Source organism: Crocodylus siamensis, chromosome 4, assembly GCF_052110815.1.
Source record: "Crocodylus siamensis isolate JL-2025a chromosome 4, ASM5211081v1, whole genome shotgun sequence".
NCBI lineage: Eukaryota > Metazoa > Chordata > Crocodylia > Crocodylidae > Crocodylus > Crocodylus siamensis.
This window is the reverse complement of record NC_143398.1, coordinates 131,204,122-131,225,911: the sequence shown is the minus strand read 5'-3', so window position 1 is coordinate 131,225,911 and position 21,790 is coordinate 131,204,122. Positions and strand designations below refer to the sequence as shown.

At 45.6% G+C, this 21,790-nt stretch overlaps 1 protein-coding gene across 2 annotated transcripts in view; it reads right to left on the bottom strand.

Annotated features, from left to right (window-relative positions):
• The window catches only part of ATXN10 (ataxin 10), a 219,968-nt gene that overhangs the window by 133,028 nt on the left and 65,150 nt on the right, over window positions 1-21,790 (bottom strand). For both annotated transcript variants that reach the window (XM_090043804.1, XM_090043805.1), the window contains 2 exons: window positions 15,043-15,139; window positions 9,903-10,067 (listed from right to left, as the gene is read on the bottom strand). In XM_090043804.1, the coding sequence (XP_089899930.1) occupies window positions 9,903-10,067; window positions 15,043-15,139 (262 nt within the window). The remainder of the gene's footprint in view (window positions 1-9,902; window positions 10,068-15,042; window positions 15,140-21,790) is intronic.

The following is a 21,790-nucleotide window of genomic DNA, read 5'->3' as shown; positions in this document are numbered from 1 at the left end:
CTTCTATTTGTCCCAACAGTTTAATGTCACTGACCATAAAAATAACTTCAATATCATAAAAGTTTTTTGTGAAATTCATTGGCTACTAACATTGAGGAACACCAAGTCATAATTTTAGTATTCTATAAAGAAGTATGAAGGAAATCATGAATATAAGGTTAGGCTACAAAGAGATCATTCTAGTTATTACTTAAGGGAAAATTAAATATTTCCAGTACCTAGAAGCAGAATTTGGTAGAGCAAAGAGCTAATCAGAGGGACGAATGCAGTTGCCAATCTCTTCCTGGAGAGAGAGATTCAAAGTGCACTGGAGACGTAAATTTGGAGACTGAATTTCAAAAAGGTAGGCAGGAATTATGTAATATTTTAAACATTAAGCAAGAACCTCTTGAATTCAATTCATTACAAAACAGATAGCCAAAATTACCTCTTGAAGATATGTTTGCTATACTGGTGAACCCAAATATATCATTATGGATGCTTAAAAGCATAGTTGTGCCCTGTGGCATCTGTGCCATAAGGGACCAAAATCATTATTGCAAAGTACTAGCTCTACTGCAAATACTGTGGCTATGTAAATGCGTTTAGGCAATCTCAGTGGTATGTACCAGTAAGAACTCAAACACAGCTCCAAATTTTGCAAGAGTTGCTGACAAAATACAGGTTTCCCTTGATTTATATGGGTTCTTTATATGTGAATTTGCTCTTATGCGATGAACATATTTAGACCCATAATTCGTTATATGCGAAGTAAATTTGTTCTTAGGCAATCAGCATAGAAGCCCCACCCCGCCCAAGCTGGTAAGTCTGTGGGGGGAGGAAAAAGGGCTGTGGCTGCACCTCTGCTCCTGGGCTGTGCCATGCCCTGATTCAGGCAGCTGGCATTGGCCACTCCTGGGGCTGCTGCAGCAGAAACTGGGGTGAGTGGAGACAGGCAGAGCCCCAGGGGGTTCAAGGCATGGTGCAGCCCAGTAGCTACACGCAGCTAGTGTCAGCTGCTCCCAGGGCTGCTGCAGCAGGGACTGGGGTGAGTGCCATGCTCTGCACCACCCGGAGCTCCGCTTGTCTGCACTTACCCCAAGCCATGCTGGAGCGGCCCCAACCAGGGCCTGCACCAAGGCATGGTGCAGCCCAGGAGCGGAGGTGCACAGGGACCGGCAGAGCGCAGGCATAGGGGACAGGCAGAACACGGTGCAGCCCAGCAGCTGCAGGCAGCTGGCGTAGGCCACTCCCGGGGCTGCTGCAGCCAGGGCTGGGAGGAGTGCTGCTGTGTTGCCTCTGCTTTGCTGTCTTGTGTGGCCCCAGGAGCAGCACCGCTTCCCCCGCCCCTTCCCTTGTCCCAGCCTCACTCCCTCCCTCTCCACCATGGGAACCTATCCCTACTTGTTACATTGTAAAGTGGTTTCGCTTTATGTGAATTCGATTTATGCACCGTTCTCCAGGAACACATGGATAGCATAAAATCGAGGAAAACCTGTATGGTCAGGCCAACAGCCTGGCCAAAGAAGTATTCAACAACTCAGCTTCAAATTAAAACAAACAAGGACAAATCTTCGTATTTTTACCTGACTGCATACTTTTCTGTATAGGAAAGGGGCATACTACTTAGATGGGGAAAAGGTGCCTTGGTAATGAAACAAAACCAGAGCCTGGCTCCAAAAGATTATATAGTGTAATAAAACTGAGACCTAGATTACAACAGCAATATACTGACACAGAAAATTATTGTAAACATATCCTGGAACCAGCAATTATGGCATTTGTTTCACACATTTCACTGCTGAAAACTGCAACTTGTTCAGTATTTAAAGAATAGTCATATAACCAAGAATGTTTGAAAGAGAAGACTTTTAGGGAAGAAACAGCTGTTTATTAGATGTGAAACAAAACTATACAAACCTACAATATCTTAATGCATCTAACAGCTCAGACAACCTGTTCTAGACATCAGAAGGAAAAGCCAGCCAATAATGAAGCTTGCGGGGGAGGAAGGGGCAAACGTATTCTGATGTCTTACAACAAGTCAAACAAGCAAAAAAATGTACATGTGCATATCAAACTGTGAACTAGAAAAAAATTCCAATTCATCTTGTAATTACTATTTATTCACACTGAATCACAAGAAAATATTCACTCTGTGACAAGACTGACAAATCTGATAACAGGATTGAAATCTTGGACATCAAAAATGCAAATTTCAACAAGTGGGGGAAGTGCTGCAGGACCAGGGACCAAAGTTGAAAGGTGTGCATGAAGAATGGTTGTTCCTTAAGGACATGATGCTTGAAGCACAAAGGAAGTCCATTCCCATGCAGAGAAAAGGTAACAGAAGGGCTGGAAAGCCCTTTTGGCTAAACAGGGAAATCACAGTCCTCTTAAGAAAGAGGCTTATAAACAATGGAAGCTCGGGGCGGGCCCCAATGAGGACTATTCTATGATGGCCCACATTTGCAGAGAACACATGAGAAAGGCTAAAGCAGCAACCAAACTTAGATTAGGAACGGGAATCAAGGACAGAAGTCCTCCTTTAGGTATACAGGGAACAGGAAGAAAACAAATGGGAGTGCTCAACAACAACTCAAGAGAGCTGGTTACCAGCACTCAGGAGAGAGCTGAACTCCTGAATGCTTACTTCACCTCGGTTTTACATCGAACCAAGGGGAAAACAACTCCAGATAGAGTACAGGATGAACACAGTAGGAATAATAGCCTTCCCACTATTGCCATAGAATTGGTGTATAGCCAATTAAAAAAATTAGACATCTATAACTCAGCAGGACTGGATGATCTTCACCCAAGAGTACTGAAGGAGCTGGCCAAAGTCATTGCAGAAGCCATGGCAAAATTCTTCCACAACTCGTGCCACTCTGAAGAAGAAGTCCCCGAGGACTGGAAGAGGGTCAGTGTTGTGCCCATACACAAGAAGGGCAAGAGGGAGGACCTGGGTAACTATCAGCCAATCAGTCTAACTTCCATCCCAGGGAAAATCCTGGAAAAGTTCATCAAGGAGTCTGTCTGTGATAGGCTTGTAAAAGGTAAGACTCTGAATGACAGCCAGCATGGCTTCATTGCAGGCAGGTCTTGTCTTACCAAACTTATCTCCTATGACCAGGTAACTTGCCACCTAGACACGAGAGCAGGTTGACATTGTATACTCTGACTTCCAAAAGGCCTTTGATCTAGTAACTCACGATGCCCTTGCAAGAAAATTGGAGGATTGAGGGCTTAACTCCAAGACAGTCAGGTGGGTGAGAAACTTGCTGCAGGATAGAACTCAGACAGTCATAGTGACTAGGGCTGTACAAAATCACTATTTTTTTTGGTTTGGTTTTGGCCGTTTCGGAGGACAGTGATTTCTTTCGGTGTTTTAGATCACTGTTCCATTTTGATTCAGCCAAATCTGTTTCAGAGTTTTGACGCTGTTTCGGATAAGCTAAGAGGCAGGCACAGCCAGGTGGGCTGCAGGTTCTCCTGTGGCTCCTCTGGCTGTGCCTGCCTCTGCCCCAGTGGGGGGAGCCACAGGAGAAGCCCCCATGGATGCCCTGCCCAGCCCCATCCCCCACCTGGCCCCAGCCTCCTGGCACTTTAGGGAAGGGAAAAAAAAACAAAAACAAAAAAAAAAACCCTGCACTCACCGGTTGCAGCAGCAGCAACTAGGGCTTCTGAGGGCTTGTGGCAGTAAGCCTCCCCCACCCCTCCAGTGCGGGGTAGAGTGGGGTGCAGTGGGAATCACCCCAACACCACCTGGCACCGGAGCGGCAGCTGCCCTATGGCATGGGTGAAGCACGGCTCTCAGCAGGGTGCCATGTGTTGTCTGGGAGGTAGGGCCACTGGGGCTGAGCAGTGGCTCTGGCTGACTCCTGGAGCTGCCCCAGCTCCCAGAAAGCACGCAGTGCCCTGGTGAGCCACACTGCACCCATGCAATGAGACAGCTGCCACATAGATGCCAAGCAGGTAAGCCCTGCTGCCTCCACTGCCCTATGACTGTGCTTTGTAGCAGTTGAAGACAGATGCATTTGTCATTCAAACCGGGGTTAAGCAAGGATGTGTTGACATCCCAACACTATTCTTCAGCTTTCTGAAAATCACCCTGGCTCTCATTGCAGATTGCCTTCAACCTGGGACATCTATGTTCAAAGACCAAAGTACTCAAAACAACCATTTTTGACCTTCAATACACTGACAACTGTGCCATCCTTGTGCACACTGAGGAAAACCTCCAGACCACACTTGATCTCTTCAGAGAAGCCTACCACACTTTTAGCCTCTCAGCATTAAGACTGAAGGGCTCTAACAACCTTCTCCAGGCTATGACTGTGACCTTCCTTTCCCAAATTACCATCAGAGGAGGATGCCAGAGGTAGTCAAGCATTTACCCTATTGTCAATAGCCACCTTTCTGAGTGAATATTGATAAGGAGATCCAGCACAGGATATGGTATGCAAATACTTCCTTTGGAAAACTGCTTCAGCTTGTCTTTTCATTGCAACCACCAAGATCCAGGTCTAAAATGCAGTAATCATCCCCACTTTCACAACAGATGCGACATGGGTGACCTATCATTGTCATCTTAAGAGTCTGGAGAGGTTTCCCCAGTGATGTGTTTGGAAAAATCCACTGCATTAAATGGGAAGCTTGCTTCACAAAAACCAGAGTCCTTGCTCAAGCCAGTGTAAGCAGCATTGAGTCGGTGATCCTCAAGCACCAACTTTGCTGGACTGGATATTATGCACAGATACTCAACTATAGATTCCCCAAACAAGCGCTCTATTCTCAGCTTAGCAGCAGGCTAAGGAAATTGCTACAAGGACACTTTGAAGGTACACCCCAAGAAAACAGATGCCAACATCAAAAGCCAGGAGGAGTTGGTTGCTAACCAACTCCAATGGTGCCATGATCTCAATTAAGAAGCAGTCCATTTCAAGGTAAAACATTTTGCCCTCAAAGCAGAGAAGAGAAAGTAGAGAAATGAAAAGGAGAAGAATCCCAAATGAAGCCCACTCTCCTCTGAGGAAAGACTTGCAACCTTTGCAAAATGTGGCTCAAGGACTGGACTCTTAAATCACCTAGAGACCCATCAGTGATCCATGGTAGAGATCATCCTTGAATTGAGGGATCGCCAACAATTCCAAGTCTCTATTTATTGAAAGTCTTTAGGGTTTTTACAAAACTTTGCGCAAAATGCAGTAGTATGGTTTAGCCCAGGACTTATTTATGATCTAGAATTAGAGAATAAGACATAACAGGTATTGAGCCAGAAACAGTGAAAGAATATTTCAAACACTATGGCTAGGTACAAACATTCAAAAAGCCTGAGACAGAATTGATCCAAGTTACGCAGTTTTCTGTAAGTGACATAGTTTAGACTGGTAATAAACAGAACATACATGCACCATTTGGTAGAGGAAGGGGAGGGAGTGGGGGAGACAACAAATCTTAGACCAGGTTCTGCCATTTTAAAATCAGTCCATGTGTGCCAAACTTACGTTTTGTTACAGATATAAACCAGCTTCTGATCACTTATACTGGTAAAAAAGTGTAATGTTCGTACCTGGCCTATATGAGCAACAGTGAATTAGAACTGTGGTCTCCAAACTTTTTTGATCATGCATCCCCATCAGTAAAAAAAATTTTGAGCATGCACCCCCAATCTTTGTATAGAAATAGAAATAGAAGTTCTAGTATTTTCTTCCCACACCCCAATGGATTGTCTTGCACACCCCAATTTGGAGACCACTGAATTAGAAGACTGGATAAAATTCAGGTTAAGAAATAAAGGAAACAGCTATAAAATTAATCAGCCTTTTAAAAGGATATTTATAATTACAAGGTATAATAGGATTAATCAAGAGACTTCCTCCTTGCTTCAGTTAAGCTCATGTCATCTAAACGCCTGCTCAATACAATACTGTTGCGATGTGTCTTTCAGACCGTACTCCTCAGTTTCTGAATTTACAGTATATATGTTGGCCTCTAAGAAGAGTGCCAAGTTACTGAACCTTCACATTCATATTTTAACATTGGAAAAGGCCATATAAAATGCCCAGAATTTGATGAACTGCTCATAGCGAAGTTTCTCCCTCCCAGAAAGATTGGTCTGATACAACCTTTAATACTAACCACACTGCTTTTGAAAAATGAGCCTATTGCACCTTTAGCAAGTTGGCAGGTATTTCCTATCTCTTGTACATTTACTGCAAACAAATATCCTGCAAGTACCTAACTATGAGTTTGTAGTGAACTATTTCCACCTGCTCTTCCTCCTACTCTTCCTTCTCTGATGGCCATACAATACTTTCCTCCTTACTTAAGAAATTAATCTGGAAAAAAAAGCTGTTTACACCAATTTCTTTCCACATAGGTTTGGGTTCCCAGTCTTAATACCCCAGAGCAATTGCACATTACTTCATTAAGGAAGTCAATGGAAGTTAAAGCACAACATACGCTAGTGAGCAGACAAATGGATTGTGCAGTGTTGTTTGTTTCTTCAGTTCCATGTATTCTTTAGTTAGTTTTCCCAAGACAAATTTAACAGCATGACTTAAATTGCTCCAATTTTCTTTTGGCTTTAATAGCTTATTCAAAATATATAACATAAATGAGGGATAATCAACATGATTACCTAAAGGCAATTTTACATGCGTTTATATTGACACAGACGGAAAGATAAAGATTCAGTTTCTTCCTTATGAAATAGAAGTCTGGGTCCCTGACCCTGAAAATGTAAGTTTGCAGTTTGGAAACTATCTATGCCCTAAACAAATTGACCTGGTTATGAAAAAGACTACCCGCAAACAATTTTTTTTTAAATAAAATGAGAACAAAAGCAACCCATTAAATGGACATTTGCTTTTGATTTAGTCAGCCCCTTAAAAGATTTTCCAAATATCCAGTGAAAGAAACCTCAATGACTCTTCTCAATTACAACATTTATAGCAAAGAAATCTTGACTTTGGACATGACCTTGAAAGTAATACTATACAAAGATGTTTGTTTTCACTTTTATTTTTCATACAAATTTTCCTATATTTAAATAAGGCTGAATGAGTATTTGCTTACTGATCGGGAAAACCTAGAGCCTGTAAGTTATACATAAATGCATGACTAAATACAACATATAATTAGCAAAACATGGTTGGAGAGAATTAACCTGTTGATTATACATTTGAAGCTAATGAAACATTCAAGATTCATAACAGTAAAAGTTTTTGTTTTATGTCTGTTAATTTGTGTGTGTTGCAGTAGAACTTTTAAATGCATGTAATAAACTTTACACAACATTGATAAACACTGCAAATACCAATCAGACAAAACTGTGAAAGAATATTTTCTCGTTTTGCTTTACTTCAAGACTGCAAACCAACTGCAAACCATCATGAAAGTTCAATGATTACTGCTGCCTAGCTCTTGTTGCTGCCACTACTAAAGTGAACTGGTTAATTTCCCTGTGAAATAATTTGCCACTATGGTTTAATTTGCTGCTCTTCTGATGCCCCAACAGTGGACTCCTGGCCACCTAATAACTCACCCTGATAATTGGACACTTGTGACTACTGCAGGTGTTGTAGGGCTTGCTGCCACTACCCTGAGCAGATTTCCCTACAGCAGGTAACAGGGTAGACCTCAACTTCGGATCACCTGGTTTGCCAGGAACCTGATCTTATGTTTCTCACCTGCCATAACTTTGATGATATTATATTGCTAGGAGGCAATGCCCAAGGTGCTCCTACCAGGTCTCAAACCTTGTTTTCTTCTGTGGGGCTCTAACCTCCCCTGTACCCCACCCTAGCCTCTCCAGAGGGCATTTGTAGTTCTCTGCAGCCAGATCTTGATGCTGCCTGTTTGTCTACTGTTCCGCCCTCAGCCATCAGGATGACCATAGGCTTTAGTTAGGCACATACCCTTCCAGGGGCTGACCTTACTCAAATATCCACAAAAAAAATCCAAACTCAACTGCTCTGAGTCTCTTTGTCTGACTCAGTCCATGTCCCCTTCACCTGAGGTCAGGCTCTCATGTCCAAATAACAAACAGAAAAAAAAAGTTAATTCATTCAGCCACTGCTCAGCACAGGCCTGCCCCAGTTTACTCGTGAACATTCACAGTCCTGGTGGGATCTCTCCCATGCGCAGCGAGGCTGTAACCTGAAAACAGCAAATCTTCTGGCCTCTCTCCTGGATCCTCAGCCATCACTCTGCTCCAGGGATTATCAGAAGCCTTGTGTGGGCAGGCCTCCACCTGCCTCTTTCTCTGGGTCAAACCCACAGCGTTTCTCTGGCAGGGTTCACAACACTTGCCTGCCAGGATGCTCCTGTCTGTGGCTCACAGGGAATTGACCCCTTCTGCCCCTCTCCAGGGCCAGAAATACCTCTGAGCAGCCTCCCTCCTCCAATCTGGAGTGAGATGCTGCTCTGGAAGTGCGGTGATTGCTTCTCTTCCCTTCCAGTCTCCAGCTGCAGCCCTGCTGGCCATCCATGCTCTTAAGTGTTGCTTGCTTTCATTTTCCCGGTCTGTCGCTGCTGCCTTCTTTTCCTCTCCTGACCTCCCCTGCCCAGTACGTAAGGGACTTCAGGGCTTTTGTTTACTTTCTCTCACTCCTTCACACCACTACTAGTGAATTTACCATTATTTGCTCTCCTCTTGGAGGAAGCAATTAACCAAAGTTTACTGTAGTTTTACAATACTTAACTTCTCCATTGAAATATTACTCCTCATTTTAAGTTAAAAAATTATCTACTGCACAAATTTAGTGATCATTTGCCAGAATATTTACTAGGACTGTGTGAATCAGCTAGTATTTTCTTTGGATTCGAATTCAGCTGATTCAGGGTACAGCAATTCGATTAGGAGATTCAAATCACCGTCCCGAATAGATTCAGCCAAATCTCATTCAGAGATCTGGCCACTGCCAGATCGCCGAATCTCCAAATCAAACAGGCACCATCCATCCCCTGCTTGCTTTCCCAGCCCTGCCAATGGCTGCCCTGCCCAGCCCCAGTGACCTGGCTCTTAAAAAACAAAAAAACAAACAAAAAAAAAAGCCCCCAGAAGCCTCAATGGTTGCTGCAGCAGCCAGTGAGTGAGGGACTGTTTTTGGGGTTGTTTTTTTTAACAACTGGGAGCTGGGGCCAGGCAGAGCAACTATTGACGGGGCTGGGAGAGCAAGTGGAGGATGGGGTCTCATGGTAGAGCCTCACACATAGCATGGACCAGTGGCGGGCAGCTGGGATCTGCACATGCCCGCTCCCCCCCCCCCGCGACTCCTGCCTGGCAGCAGCTGGTGAATGTGGAGCACCTTTTTTTTTTTTTTTTTTTTTTTTCCCCCTCTTTAAGAGCCGGGATGCTAGGGTTGGGCAGGACAGACATTGATGTGGCTGGGAGAGCAGGCGGGGGTCGGGAGGAACTCAGGGGGGCTGGGAGAGCAAGTAGGGGATGGGGCCTGGCAGGGGTCCCCCGTGACCCCCTCCCCACTCCTCTTCCAGTTCCCCCCTCCGCCACACTTACCGGCACAGAGTCCGGGTCCACCTCCCTGCGGCAGTGAGTGGGAACTTCCCAAATCTCCAAAGCTCTCTGAATCTTTTCCGAATCAATTTGGAGAGCTTCAAAGCAATTCAGACCATTTTATTGGTCTCCCAATTCGATTTGGATTCAGAAATTTGTCCAGCAAATCAGGCCGAATCTCCTCCAAATCGAATCAGCATCCAAAGCTTCACACATCCCTAATGTTTACAACAAAACTGTGGAAGCAATTAGAAGGTTATAGATAATGTTGTTTATTCTAAGTGAAAAAAGACTTAAATTACGTTGAGTTACTATATCATTTTCTAGTACATCCAATTTTGAAGTTTGCGAATCAAATTTGCAACGTGAGATGCATACAATTATTCATTAAAAAGATACATACGACCATTCAGACTCCAACTGCTTCCTGTAGACTTTTAGTACAGCCAGGGCTACATTCAAGTTCTTCTGTTCCAGTAGTTCTCTCACCTTCTCTGAATTAAGGCAAGTGAACAGGACCATACAGCAGTAGGCAATAATTTTCACATCATGGTGATTTAGGCAGGTCCTTCAAAAGAAAATATTTTATTAAGAATCAAGCCTGAATACCACAGTATTGTGGTTTAATTTATTGGACATAGGCATGTTAGTGGGTAAGAGGCAGTCAAATCATTACAGCTACAGTAAAGTAAGACCACTTTCAAGCAACCCCAGAGACGAGACTAGCTTTACAATTCTACTTTTAAAAGTGGAAATATTTTGCAAGGAAGGAAGGAGGTGGGGGGACAAGGAGGGAGGGAGGTATAAAAATGTTTTCAACCAGATTTCCAAATAATAAAGTGATTTGAATGCAAACACCTCCATCACTACAAATCTTTCCTTATTGTTAGCAAATCTACCATGCGATTAAAAAATTTAACATGCTGAATGCCAAATGCACTTGAAGCCCACCAGCTTCAATGAAAACCAAAGATGCTTTAGATTTCACAAAGCACAAATTTTATTTACAAAAAGTCTCTAAGATACAGTATTCAACACAGAAATGTTAGCATTTCCAATCTCCAAAATTAAGTTGCGACTCCTTTAATAACCAGTGTTTTTTCTTTAAAATGTAGCTAAAAAGTAACTAAAAACAGTTGCTACTGACAATTACCTATAATAAATTACATTTCTAGTCCACATTACTTGTAAACAGAGCTTGAAAACATGTACCCTTAAAACACACAAAAAAACCAAAAAAACCCAAAAACCAGAAGGCAAATAAATAGAACCAAAACTCATTATTATATTACATGAGTTTTTGAGCCTTGATGTGTGATTTTTGAAGGCCACTACTAATACTTAGCTTTCTGCCTCAGTACTGAGAAAAGTCTCTAATTACGGGAGGAGACCTCACTTGGAAGGCCACTTACCCCACAGCTGCCTGTGCTTGGCTTCTAATACTATTTATCAGGGGTGGGCAACTATTTTGACTGACAGGCCACTCAAGTTCTGGTAAGCTGTCGAGGGCCTCTCACATAAAATCTTTCAGAAGATATTATTTTAACAAATTATACATAAAAACATATACTAAAAATCAAACATCTACTATAACATATTTTATTTCAAAAAATAAATTATTGTCTTGATTTGGCTTTTTATCAGTAGTGTAGATAGAGACAATAGCATAATAGCTCAAAATAAAACTTTACTTTTGTATATTGTGTGGGGGGGAGGACAGGAGGCAATGTGTGTGTGGGGCATGGGCTGCACGCACACTAGGTACAGGGAGCCAGCAGGGGATGCGTGGAGGGAAGAGTGGCAGGAGGCATGTATAGTAGAGCTCACCCAGACAGTGCCATGCAGGTGTAGATGCAGCCCACACCTCCATCTGGCCCATGGCACTCTGTATGGTGTTGAGCCCTTCCCACTCCCACCTGATGCAACCTGTGCTGCACTCCCACCTGCACCCACCCTGGCCAGCGTACAGTTTCCCAGAGGCCACCTAGGTACTGCTTGGCTCCCCCCACCTTCAGGGGCTCCTCCTCTTCCTCCTGTCCCTGCTACACTGCTCCAGGCAGCAGATAACGTGGGGAAGCAGTGACAGCTGTGAGGTAGTCAAGCAGTAGCCAGACAGCCACTGGAAAGCTGTGTGCACTAGCCGGAGCCAAGGCTAAGGTCAGGGTGAGCAGGAGTACAGCACAGGCTGCCCCAGGTCTCAGCTCCATGTAGAGTATCACAGAGGCAGCCATGCAATCAATTAGCTGGCTTCACAGGGGATGCAATCAATTAGCTGGCTGAATCTGCCCTGTAGGCCATGTTTTGCCCATCCCTGTTGTATCTACTGGCCACTGTTGGAGACAGGATTTTGGACTAAATGAACGTTGGGACTCAACCAGTATAGTAATTGTTATGTTTCTCAGAGGCTCTTGTCTTCATGGGAGGATTAATTCAAACCCTGGTTACCGTACGTCTGGGTTTTCCCAGACATGTCTTTTTTATTTATTTTTTTGTGTCCTCCAATTTCCATTTGGGTGTTTTTTTGAAATCTGAACAAATGTCTAGGCGTAGGGGGAGGGCAGCTGGAGGCAGGGGACATCACGTGTGAGTGCATGTGCACATACATGTGGCCAGCATGCAGCCAGGCAGGGTGGTGGGAGCAGCCTCAGCAGCTGGATGTAAGTAAGTCTATGGCAAGTGGGGTTGGAGGGCCAGGGTTTGGGGACTGTCAGGGGTGTACGTGTGTGTGCACGTGTAAGGCATGGGTGTGTGAGGGGGGGCAGGTGCCTGCCAGCACTGAGGGAAGCTGTTCAGGCACTGAGGCTGCAGCTGGGCAAGTGGGAGGTACCTGCCCCTCCAGCAGGGGAAGTAGCAGGGACCCTCTGAGGACAGTGGGGAGCTATAGGGCTGAGTTGGTGGCACCAGGGTCAGTGCCCATGCTCACAGGGGCTGGGTGGCCACCAAAAATGCTGCCCTGGGGGTTGGGGGTTTGGCCAGGCCACCTGTCACAGCACAGGAGCCCTAAAGCAGGGTGGGGGGGTGCCACAGGCATCCTCTCCTCTTCCTTCCTTCCTCCCTGCACTGGGGCCAGACTTGCTCCACCACCGCCCACATGAATTGGAGCCACCGTGTTCTGGCCCAATTGAAACAGGGGCAGCTGGGGGCCCCTCTGGCAAGGGTGGGGGGAGCAGGGAGCTGCAAGTCAAGAACGTGGGGCACTGGTAGTACCAAGGGGCTGCAGGTCAAGAGTGAGGGGCACCAACATGGCTGGGGGGGGAGGGGGGAGGGACTGTGGGTCAGGAGTGAGGGACATTGGCCAAGGTCAGAGGCCTGCAGCTTGGGAGTGAGGGGCAACAGCAGGCATGGGGGCTGCAGGTTGGGGCTGAGGTGAACCAGCATAGGCCAGGGGGGCAAAGGACTATGGATCAGGAGTAAGGGGCACCTGCAGGGTCAGAGCTCTGTAGGTCGGGAATGAAGGGCAGCAGCAGGGATGGGAAGGCTACAGGCTGAGAGTGAGGTATCCCCCTGACAGGTGTCCTCTTTTTTGGAACTGGAAATATGGTACACCTATTTTAACTGAGATTCCAGCATCCTTTATTTAGCTTCTCAAGACTTTCCACAGGAAGCAGCAATAGTTGGATAATATTAAAAATGTAGATCATTAGATACAACAGCTTCAGTGTCAATTAATCTATTGTCTCAGCAGTACCAAGTTTTAAACATGGCCAACTGCTCCCACCAATTAAATTATTAGGGAGGCAAGATTTACTCTTCCTGAACTGTCTGATTTCAGCTCCCAATCCATCTTTCCTTTTGCAAAGTACAGTTGTATATGTTTGCATGCACAACATTTTAGACTTCTACTATTTTAAAATATTTATGAGTAAGATTTTTCAATAGAGCTCACTACTTAATTAATTATATTCCTACTAAATCCAAGCTCACCCACTCACTGGAAAGAATTAAAATAAGAAAATACCTAGTTTAAAATATTTTTGGTTAAGTATCTCAACACAGAAATCAAACTATTTAATTAAACAAACAAATTAACAGATTTCAGTCTTTTTTTGAAGTAAGAAATGCAAGTGTAGGTGGAAATATTAATGCATGCTTATATATAAGCATTATGGTACCTGTGCTTTAAAACAAAACAAATACACTGAAATCAAGAATTAACAGAGAATTATGCACTCTAATATCCTAACCTTACAATCAATGTGGACAGATCCTTGGGCTAGCACAGAGCACCAATGATTTCTGGGCACTATTGCTGATAAACATCTCAAATTAATGCTGCAATGTTCCCCCCCACCTCCCACAGTGAAAGAAACAATTGCACCCAAAGGAACTATTCACATGCATCTATCTGTCCAGATCCAATAGGAGAATCGGGGTGTAATTCAGTCTAAAAAAATTACTAGGTCCACTGAGATTTCAAAAGGCAGAGCTATAGCCAAATCAAAACAAACATTCCTTAAAAATCAAAATTATAGTATACCATGCAGCTGACTAGTGTGCTTGAAAATTGCACATTTCAGACAAGATGTGATGAAATATAGCTCTTCATTGAAACCCTGATATAAAGCTTTGTTACAAGTTTGCTATAGAAGTTTTGTTTAAATCTACTAGCCATATATTCATGGCTAGTAGATTTGGATATTATATACACATACAAGCTTGCTATAGAAGTCTTGGCCAAATCTACTATCCATATATACGTGGCAATGAATTTGGATGCATTACATAACATTGTATACACACATACAGTCAACAGCTTTGATGGGCCTTTTTTCCCCTCCTTCCATTCACCTTCTAACTCTATCAACACCTATCATGTTTATCTGGCAACGATTTGCATTCAGGTGGAGTTAGGATCTTAGAAATGGTTTTCAGGCAAGTAAGCTGTGTTTCAGAACAAGACTTCAGTCATAAAAATTGATGTTATAAAAACAGACCTTCATGCAATCCCTGCCCAATGGAACTAGTTTACTGCCAGATAAGGCCAAGAAGGTTTTTCAAATCTGGACTCCCACAGTTGACTAACACAAATACCTTCACAGGATATGGCCTCAAATCTTCTAATTCTCCTAAACAATTATTTTTCAAAGCATTATGGCCACTAACAAATGTGAAAAAAAACCCAGCACTTTACCAAAAGATGAAATGCAACAGTTTGACCTGGCTCCCCAGTATCTGTATAAATTGGGCACTTCAGCAAGTCTTTTTTGGAGCTTTTATCTAAAGCTTATTAAGTCAACTGTAGGTAAAAGCGCCAAGAAGCCCCACTGAAGTATCCGATCTGAACAGACACTGGGTGAGCCAGGTCAAACTAACATGACGCCTCTTCTGAGCATGTGCTGCACTCTGTGCAAGGGCGTACCTAGCTGAAATTAAAGCATTTTGGGATTTTTTTGTTCCAACTCTGTAAGCAGCCAATAATGCTAAGAAAAGCTCGACTATCCTCTACCAACAATTTTAATATAGCCACAGGGATTAAGTTAGGTTAAAAAAAACACACACAAACACACACATACACACCAAGAAAGGAAAGTGTCAATGCTTACAAGAAAAGATCTGGGAAAGCACACTTCCAAATGCTATTCTGGGAATCTCCATTTCCTGCTGCAAGGTTTCCAAGAAACTGGAGGCTACAACGAAAAGCTGAGGGAAAGGAATACACATGAATAGAAAATTCAGAGCAATAAATCAAAAGTCAATACATTTTATGCAAATACAACATTCTCCAAAAAAATCCAAATGCCTCAAGAAAACAAATCTTACACCCATTTAGCTTTAACATTATATATCTCTAATACTACACACGTTTTCAAGTATTACCTTGCTGTACACTATTCTTTCTACTAAAATTTTCAGAAAAGGACAATCACACAAAAGGACATCCCAAAAATTGTGGATGAAACTAATCATATCTTTTTTTATATTCACCTGAAAGTTAAATATTTGGTAAAAGTTCTATAAACTAAAGATATGAGGAAGGGATTGGGAAGCAGAGGGAACTCTGTAAATGCATGCAGTACACAGTAGAGCAAGTTTGTTGCAGACTGGAGCAAGCCTTGCACATAGCAGTGGCCATCTTGTCTTTTCCAGACTTGCGGTGGCCTTTTTCTTAGTATTTCATTAACATAAATAAACTGCCTGTCATCACAGGACCACTGTGACAACAGCTCTGCCGGCTACTAACACAAAAAATTATGCATATTCCACAAACTGGCTGCAAAACAAAACGTTGAAGCCGGTAGCAGGGCTAGCCAACGTACTTTGTGAACAGTGAGGTGCTAGGGTGCCTTACTTTCCAACACTCTAAGTGCCTGCACCACCATGCGAGTTTTAAACTCACCATTTCAATAGATTGTTACATGAAAAAAAAATCAGGCAGACATTTCTGCAAAGGGGCCAAATACAGACATTTAATCTGTCTAAGCATCCACAGAGCTAGACTCAATTTTCAGTCTGACAAGAAAATATCAGTAACACAGAACACAGACAAATACACCTCAACATATAGTAGCAAATGCTAGGGCTGAGCAAAGCCTCAGTCCCCAATTAGATTCGGCAGAGAGTCGGCCTGATTCAGTGGCCAAATCTCCAAATCCAAATTGAATCAGAAAACCCTTTAATACCTCTGAACTGAATTGGACCCTCCAAATCTTTTTGGAGAGAGGATTCAGAAAGATTTGGAGATTCAGACAGACGCAGCTTTTAATGTTTTTTCTACATACCTCTAGGTACCAGGTGGCTCGTCAATGCTGCGATTGACAGCAGATCCAGAAGTGAACCAAAAGCACTTCCAGTCCACTTCTGGGTCAGCTGGGGAGCACACAAGGGGACAACCCCATGTCCCCCCCAGTTGGCAACTGGTGCCTCCCGGATCTGGGGGGTCACCAGGGTCTCCCAACAGCTGATCACCAGGGCAAGTGGGGGGCCCCCACATGCTCCCCAGCAGACCTGGAAGTGGTCCGGAAGTACTTCTGGTCCACTTCCAGGTTCACCACCGAGCAAGCGCTTTCATATTTGGTTGGGTCAGAACAGACTTGAGCAGATCATCAAGTCCAACCCTTTGCAATGGGCAGGAAAGAATGCTGGGGTCAAATGACCCTGGCTAGGTGATTATCTACCCTCTTTTTGAAGACCCCCAGGCTAGGAGCGAGCACCACTTCCCTTGGAAGTTGGTTCCAGATCCCAGCCACCCTGACTGTGAAGTAGTGCCTCCTGATATCTAGCCTGAATCTACTTTCAGTCAACTTATGGCCGTTATTCTTTGTTACTCCCGGTAGTGCTTGGGGGAACAGGGACTCCCCCATAGCCTGCTGGTCCCCTTTAGCCAGTTTGTAGATGGCCACCAGATCCCCCCTCAGCCTTCTCTTCTGGAGGCTAAACAAGTTCAGCTCCTGTAGCCTCTGCTCATAGGGCCTGCCTTGCTGCTCCCTGATCATGCAAGTGGCCTTCCTCTGGACCCTCTCAATGCTGTCCACATCTCTCCTGAAGTGTGGCACCCAGAACTGGATGCAGTCAATTGCAGCCTGACCAGTGTAGCATAGAGGGGAAGGATCACCTCCTTGGACCTGCTCATGATGCATCTGTGGATGCATGACAAGGTGCGGTTGGCCTTGCTGATCACATCCCCACATTGGCAGCCCATGTCCATCTTGAAATCACTAATCACTCCAAAATTATTTTCTGCCTCTGTGCTGATGAGAAGAGTTCCCCATCCTGTAGGTATGCTGCTGGTTCATCCTCCCCAGGTGCAGTACCTTGCACTTGTCAGTATTGAATTCCATCCTGTTCTCATCCGCCCACCCCTGTAACCTGTCTAGATCTAGTTGTAGCCTGTCCCTCTCCTCCAGCATGCCCACTTCTCCCCACATCTTAGTGTCATCCCTGAATTTGAACAAGGTGCTTTTTACCCCCTCATCCAAGTGCCTCCTGATGTCTAACCTGAACCTACTCTCAGTCAACTTAGGGCTGTTATTCCTAGTTACTCGTGGTAGTGCTCGAGGGAGCAGAGTCTCTCCCATTCCCCACTGGTCCCCCTTGGTAAGTTTACAGAAGGCCACCAGATCCCCTCTCAGCCTTCTCTTGTGGATGCTGAACAGGTTCAGGTCCCATAGCATCTCCTCGTAAAGCCTGCCCTGTTGTCCCCTGATCATACAAGTGGCCCTCCTTTGGACCCTCTCAATGCCATCCACATCCCTCCAGAAGTGCGGCAGTGCCCAGACCTAGACACAGTACTCCAACTGCAGCCTGACCAATGTTGTATAGAGAGGGAGGGTCACCTTGTTGGACTTGCTCGTGATGCATCTGTGGATGCATGACAAGGTGCGGTTAGACTTAAGGACCATGTCCTCACATTGACGGCTCATATTCATCTTGGAGTCAATAATGACTCCAAGATCCTTTTCTGCCTCTGTGTTGACAAGAAGGGAGTTACCTCAGCCTATAGGTATGCTGCTGATTCTTCCTCCCCAGGTTCAGTACCCTGCACTTGTCAGTATTGAAACCTATCCTATTCTCATCCACCCACCCCTGTAACCTATCCAGATCTAGTTCCAGCCTGTCCCACCCTTCTAGCGTGCTCACTTCTCCCCACATCTTGGTATCAATCGCGATCTTCAACAAGGTGCTTTTCACACTCTCATCAAAGTCACTGATGAAGATGTTGAACAGTGCGGGCCCGAGGACCGAGCCCTGTGGAACCCCACTGCCCGCATCCCTCCAGGTCTAAAATGACCCATCCACCACCACTCTCTGGGTGCAGCCCTCCAGCCAATTTGCAACCCATCTGACTCCACAGTCACCTAATTTTTTTTAATGAGAATGGGGTGAGAGACAGTGTCGAAGGCCTTCCGAAAGTCCAGACAGACTACGTGCACCGCAACACCTGCGTCCAAGGATTTTGTGACCTGGTCATAGAAGGCAAACAGGTTGGTCTAACAGGACCTGCCTCTAATGAACCCATGTTGGTTGCCCCTAAGCATGATCTCCCCTGCTGGTCCCTCACAGATGTGCTCCTGGATAATTTTCTCAAAGAGCTTCCCCAGGACCCAGGTAAGACTAACGGGCCTATAGTTTCCTGGGTCTTCCTTCCTCCCTTTCTTGAAGCTGATCACCTTCACCATCCGCCATAAAGCTGGCAAGTCAGTCAGCAACCCAGAAGTCCTTCACTTCAGAAAAGCCGACTTTGACAAGCTCAAGAGGCTTGTCGGTCAGGCCCTTAGGGACCAAGACCCCAGGGAGATGGGAGTTCAAGAAGAGTGGTTGCTTCTTAAGGAAGCGATCCTCAATGCGCAAGCATTCCATTCCTATTCCTATTCCTATTCCAACACGGAGGAAAGGCAGCAAGAAGGCACAGCAGCCCTCCTGGCTCTCCAGGGACCTAGCGGACTTCCTACAGCTAAAAAGGAAAGCCTACAAAGGATGGAGGACGGGATTCACCTCCAAGGAGGATTATTCTGCACTGGTCCGGTCCTGCAGGGAGCAAACCAGGAAAGCCAAGGCTGCAACTGAACTCCAACTAGCTTCGAGCATCAAGGACAACAAAAAGTCCTTTTTCAGATATGGGGAGCCGGAGGAAAAGCAAGGGCAATGTTGGACCCCTGCTAAACCAGATGGGGCAACTGACAACTGACGCCCAGGAAAAAGCCAACCTATTAAATAGGTACTTTGCGTCAGTCTTTCATCAGTCCCATGGGACGCCCATGCCTGCTATGGGACAGGGAGATCCGGGTGATGGGGATCCCCTACCCTCCATAAACGCTGACCTCGTAAAGGAACACCTTGAGAAGCTGGATACCTTCAAGTCAGCTGGCCCTGACAATCTGCACCCCAGGGTACTCAAGGAGCTGGCGAGCGTCATAGCCCAGCCCCTGGCACGGATCTTTGAAAACTCCTGGCGCTCTGGTGTAGTTTCCGAAGACTGGAAGAAGGCCAATGTGGTGCCAATCTTCAAGAAAGGGAGGAGAGTGGATCCGGCTAACTACAGGCCCATTACCCTGACTTCTATCCTGGGGAAGATCTTAGAAAAGTTTATTAAGGAGGCCATCCTTGATGGACTGCCCCAGGCTAACATTCTAAGGGATAGCCAGCACGGGTTTGTTGCGGGTAGGTCTTGCTTGACCAATCTCATTTCCTTCTATGACCAGGTGACCCATCACCTGGACGAGGGAGAAGAGATTGATGTCATATATCTTGACTTCAAAAAAGCTTTTGATCTGGTATCCCACGATCACCTCTTGGCCAAACTGGCCAGTTGCGGCCTTGGCTCCACCACGATCCGCTGGCTAGGAAATTGGCTCTGTGGTCGAACCCAGAGGGTTGTAATCGATGGCAGTCACTCATCGTGGTGCCCTGTGACCAGTGGGGTCCCTCAAGGCTCTGTCCTGAGACCCATCCTGTTCAACATCTTCATTAATGATGTAGACATTGGAGTCAGGAGTGGACTGGCCAAGTTCGCTGATGACACCAAACTTTGGGGCAAAGCATCCACACCAGAAGATAGGTGGGTGATCCAGGCTGACCTGGACAAGCTCAGCAAATGGGCAGACGAGAACCTCATGGTGTTTAATGCTGAAAAATGCACGGTTCTCCACCTTGGGAGGAAAAACCTGCAGCTTCCTTATAGGCTCGACAGTGCTACGTTGGATAGCACTACAGAAGAAAGAGACTTGGGGGTCATCATTGACCACAAGATGAACATGAGCCTCCAATGCCATGCTGCGGCTAAAAGCAACCAAAACGCTGGCTTGCATCCATAGATGCTTCTCGAGCAAATCCCGGGACGTCATTCTCCCCTTGTACTCGGCCTTGGTGAGGCCGCAACTGGAGTACTGTGTCCAGTTTTGGGCTCCACAATTCAAAAAGGATGTGGAGAAGCTTGAGAGAGTCCAGAGGAGAGCCACGCGCATGATCAGAGGTCAGGAAAACAGATCTTACGATGACAGGCTGAGAGACATGGGACTCTTTAGCCTGGAAAAGCGTAGGCTCAGGGGTGACCTGATGGCCACCTATACATTTATCAGGGGTGATCACCAGGATCTGGAGGAACGTTTGTTCACCAGAGCGCCCCAAGGGATGACGAGGTCGAACGGTCACAAACTCCTGCAAGACCATTTCAGGCTGGACATAAGGAAGAATTTCTTTACTGTCCGAGCCCCCAAGGTCTGCCAGCGGAGGTGGTTCAAGCACCTACATTGAACACCTTCAAGAGTAAATTGGATGCTTATCTTGCTGGGATCCTATGACCCCAGCTGACTTCCTGCCCTTTGGGCAGGGGGCTGGACTCAATGATCTCCCGAGGTCCCTTCCAGCCCTGATGTCTATGAAAATCTATGAAATCTATTAAAATGGGGATATTGGCCCTTTTCCAGTCCTCCAACACCTCGCCAGAGCACCATGAGTGCCCATAAAGCTGTGCCAGGGTCTCGCAATGACCTCTGCAAATTTCCTCAGCACCCTGGGGTGGAGATCATCTGGACCTACTGATATGAATATGTCCAGTCACACCAGAAGTTCCCTGACTAGGTCCTCACTGACCCTGGGCCTGGCTGTGCCTCTCTTAGGTCTGTCCAGAATCCCGGTGGGGGGGGGATGTTCCAGTCCCTGCTCAGAAAAATGGAGGCAAAGAATTTGTTAAAGAGGTCAACTTTAAAGTCTGGTGTGACCACCAGATTGCCAAGCATGTCCTGCAGGGGCCCCACGTTACTTGGTGCCTTCTTTTTGCTCCCTATGTATTTAAAAAAGGACTCCTTGTTATCTTTGATCTGGGTCACTAGTCCCAGTTCTGTCTCCGCCTTAGCCTTCCTAACAGCCCTGCTACCATCTCGAACAATGGAGGTATGATCCTCCTTTGTGATGGCTCCTCCCTTCCACTGGGTGTACATCTTCTTTTTAGCTTCAAACATTCCTGAATGCCTTTGTGAGCCATGGGGGCTTTTGAGCACTCTTGCCCCCTTGGATTCGCATTGGGACTGTCACCCATTCGGGCTCAGAGGATCGTCTCCTTAAGGACCGACCACTCATCTTGGACACCCAGCTCCCCTCTCCTCTGGGATCTCAGTGCCTCCCCAACTAATCTCTTTAACTCACTGAAATCAGCCCTCCTGAAGTCAAGGGCTGCTGCCTTGCTGCAGGCCTTTGACACCCTGCACTGGATGGTGAAGTCCAGTAGGCAATGGTGGAATTCACACAAGGGACCTCCCACACGCTCCTGTGGGATATTCCATCTGCCCCCGGATTACAGCATTCACGAGTTGCGCCTGGTACCTCCAGGTATGCAGTAAAAACATTTAAAGCTGT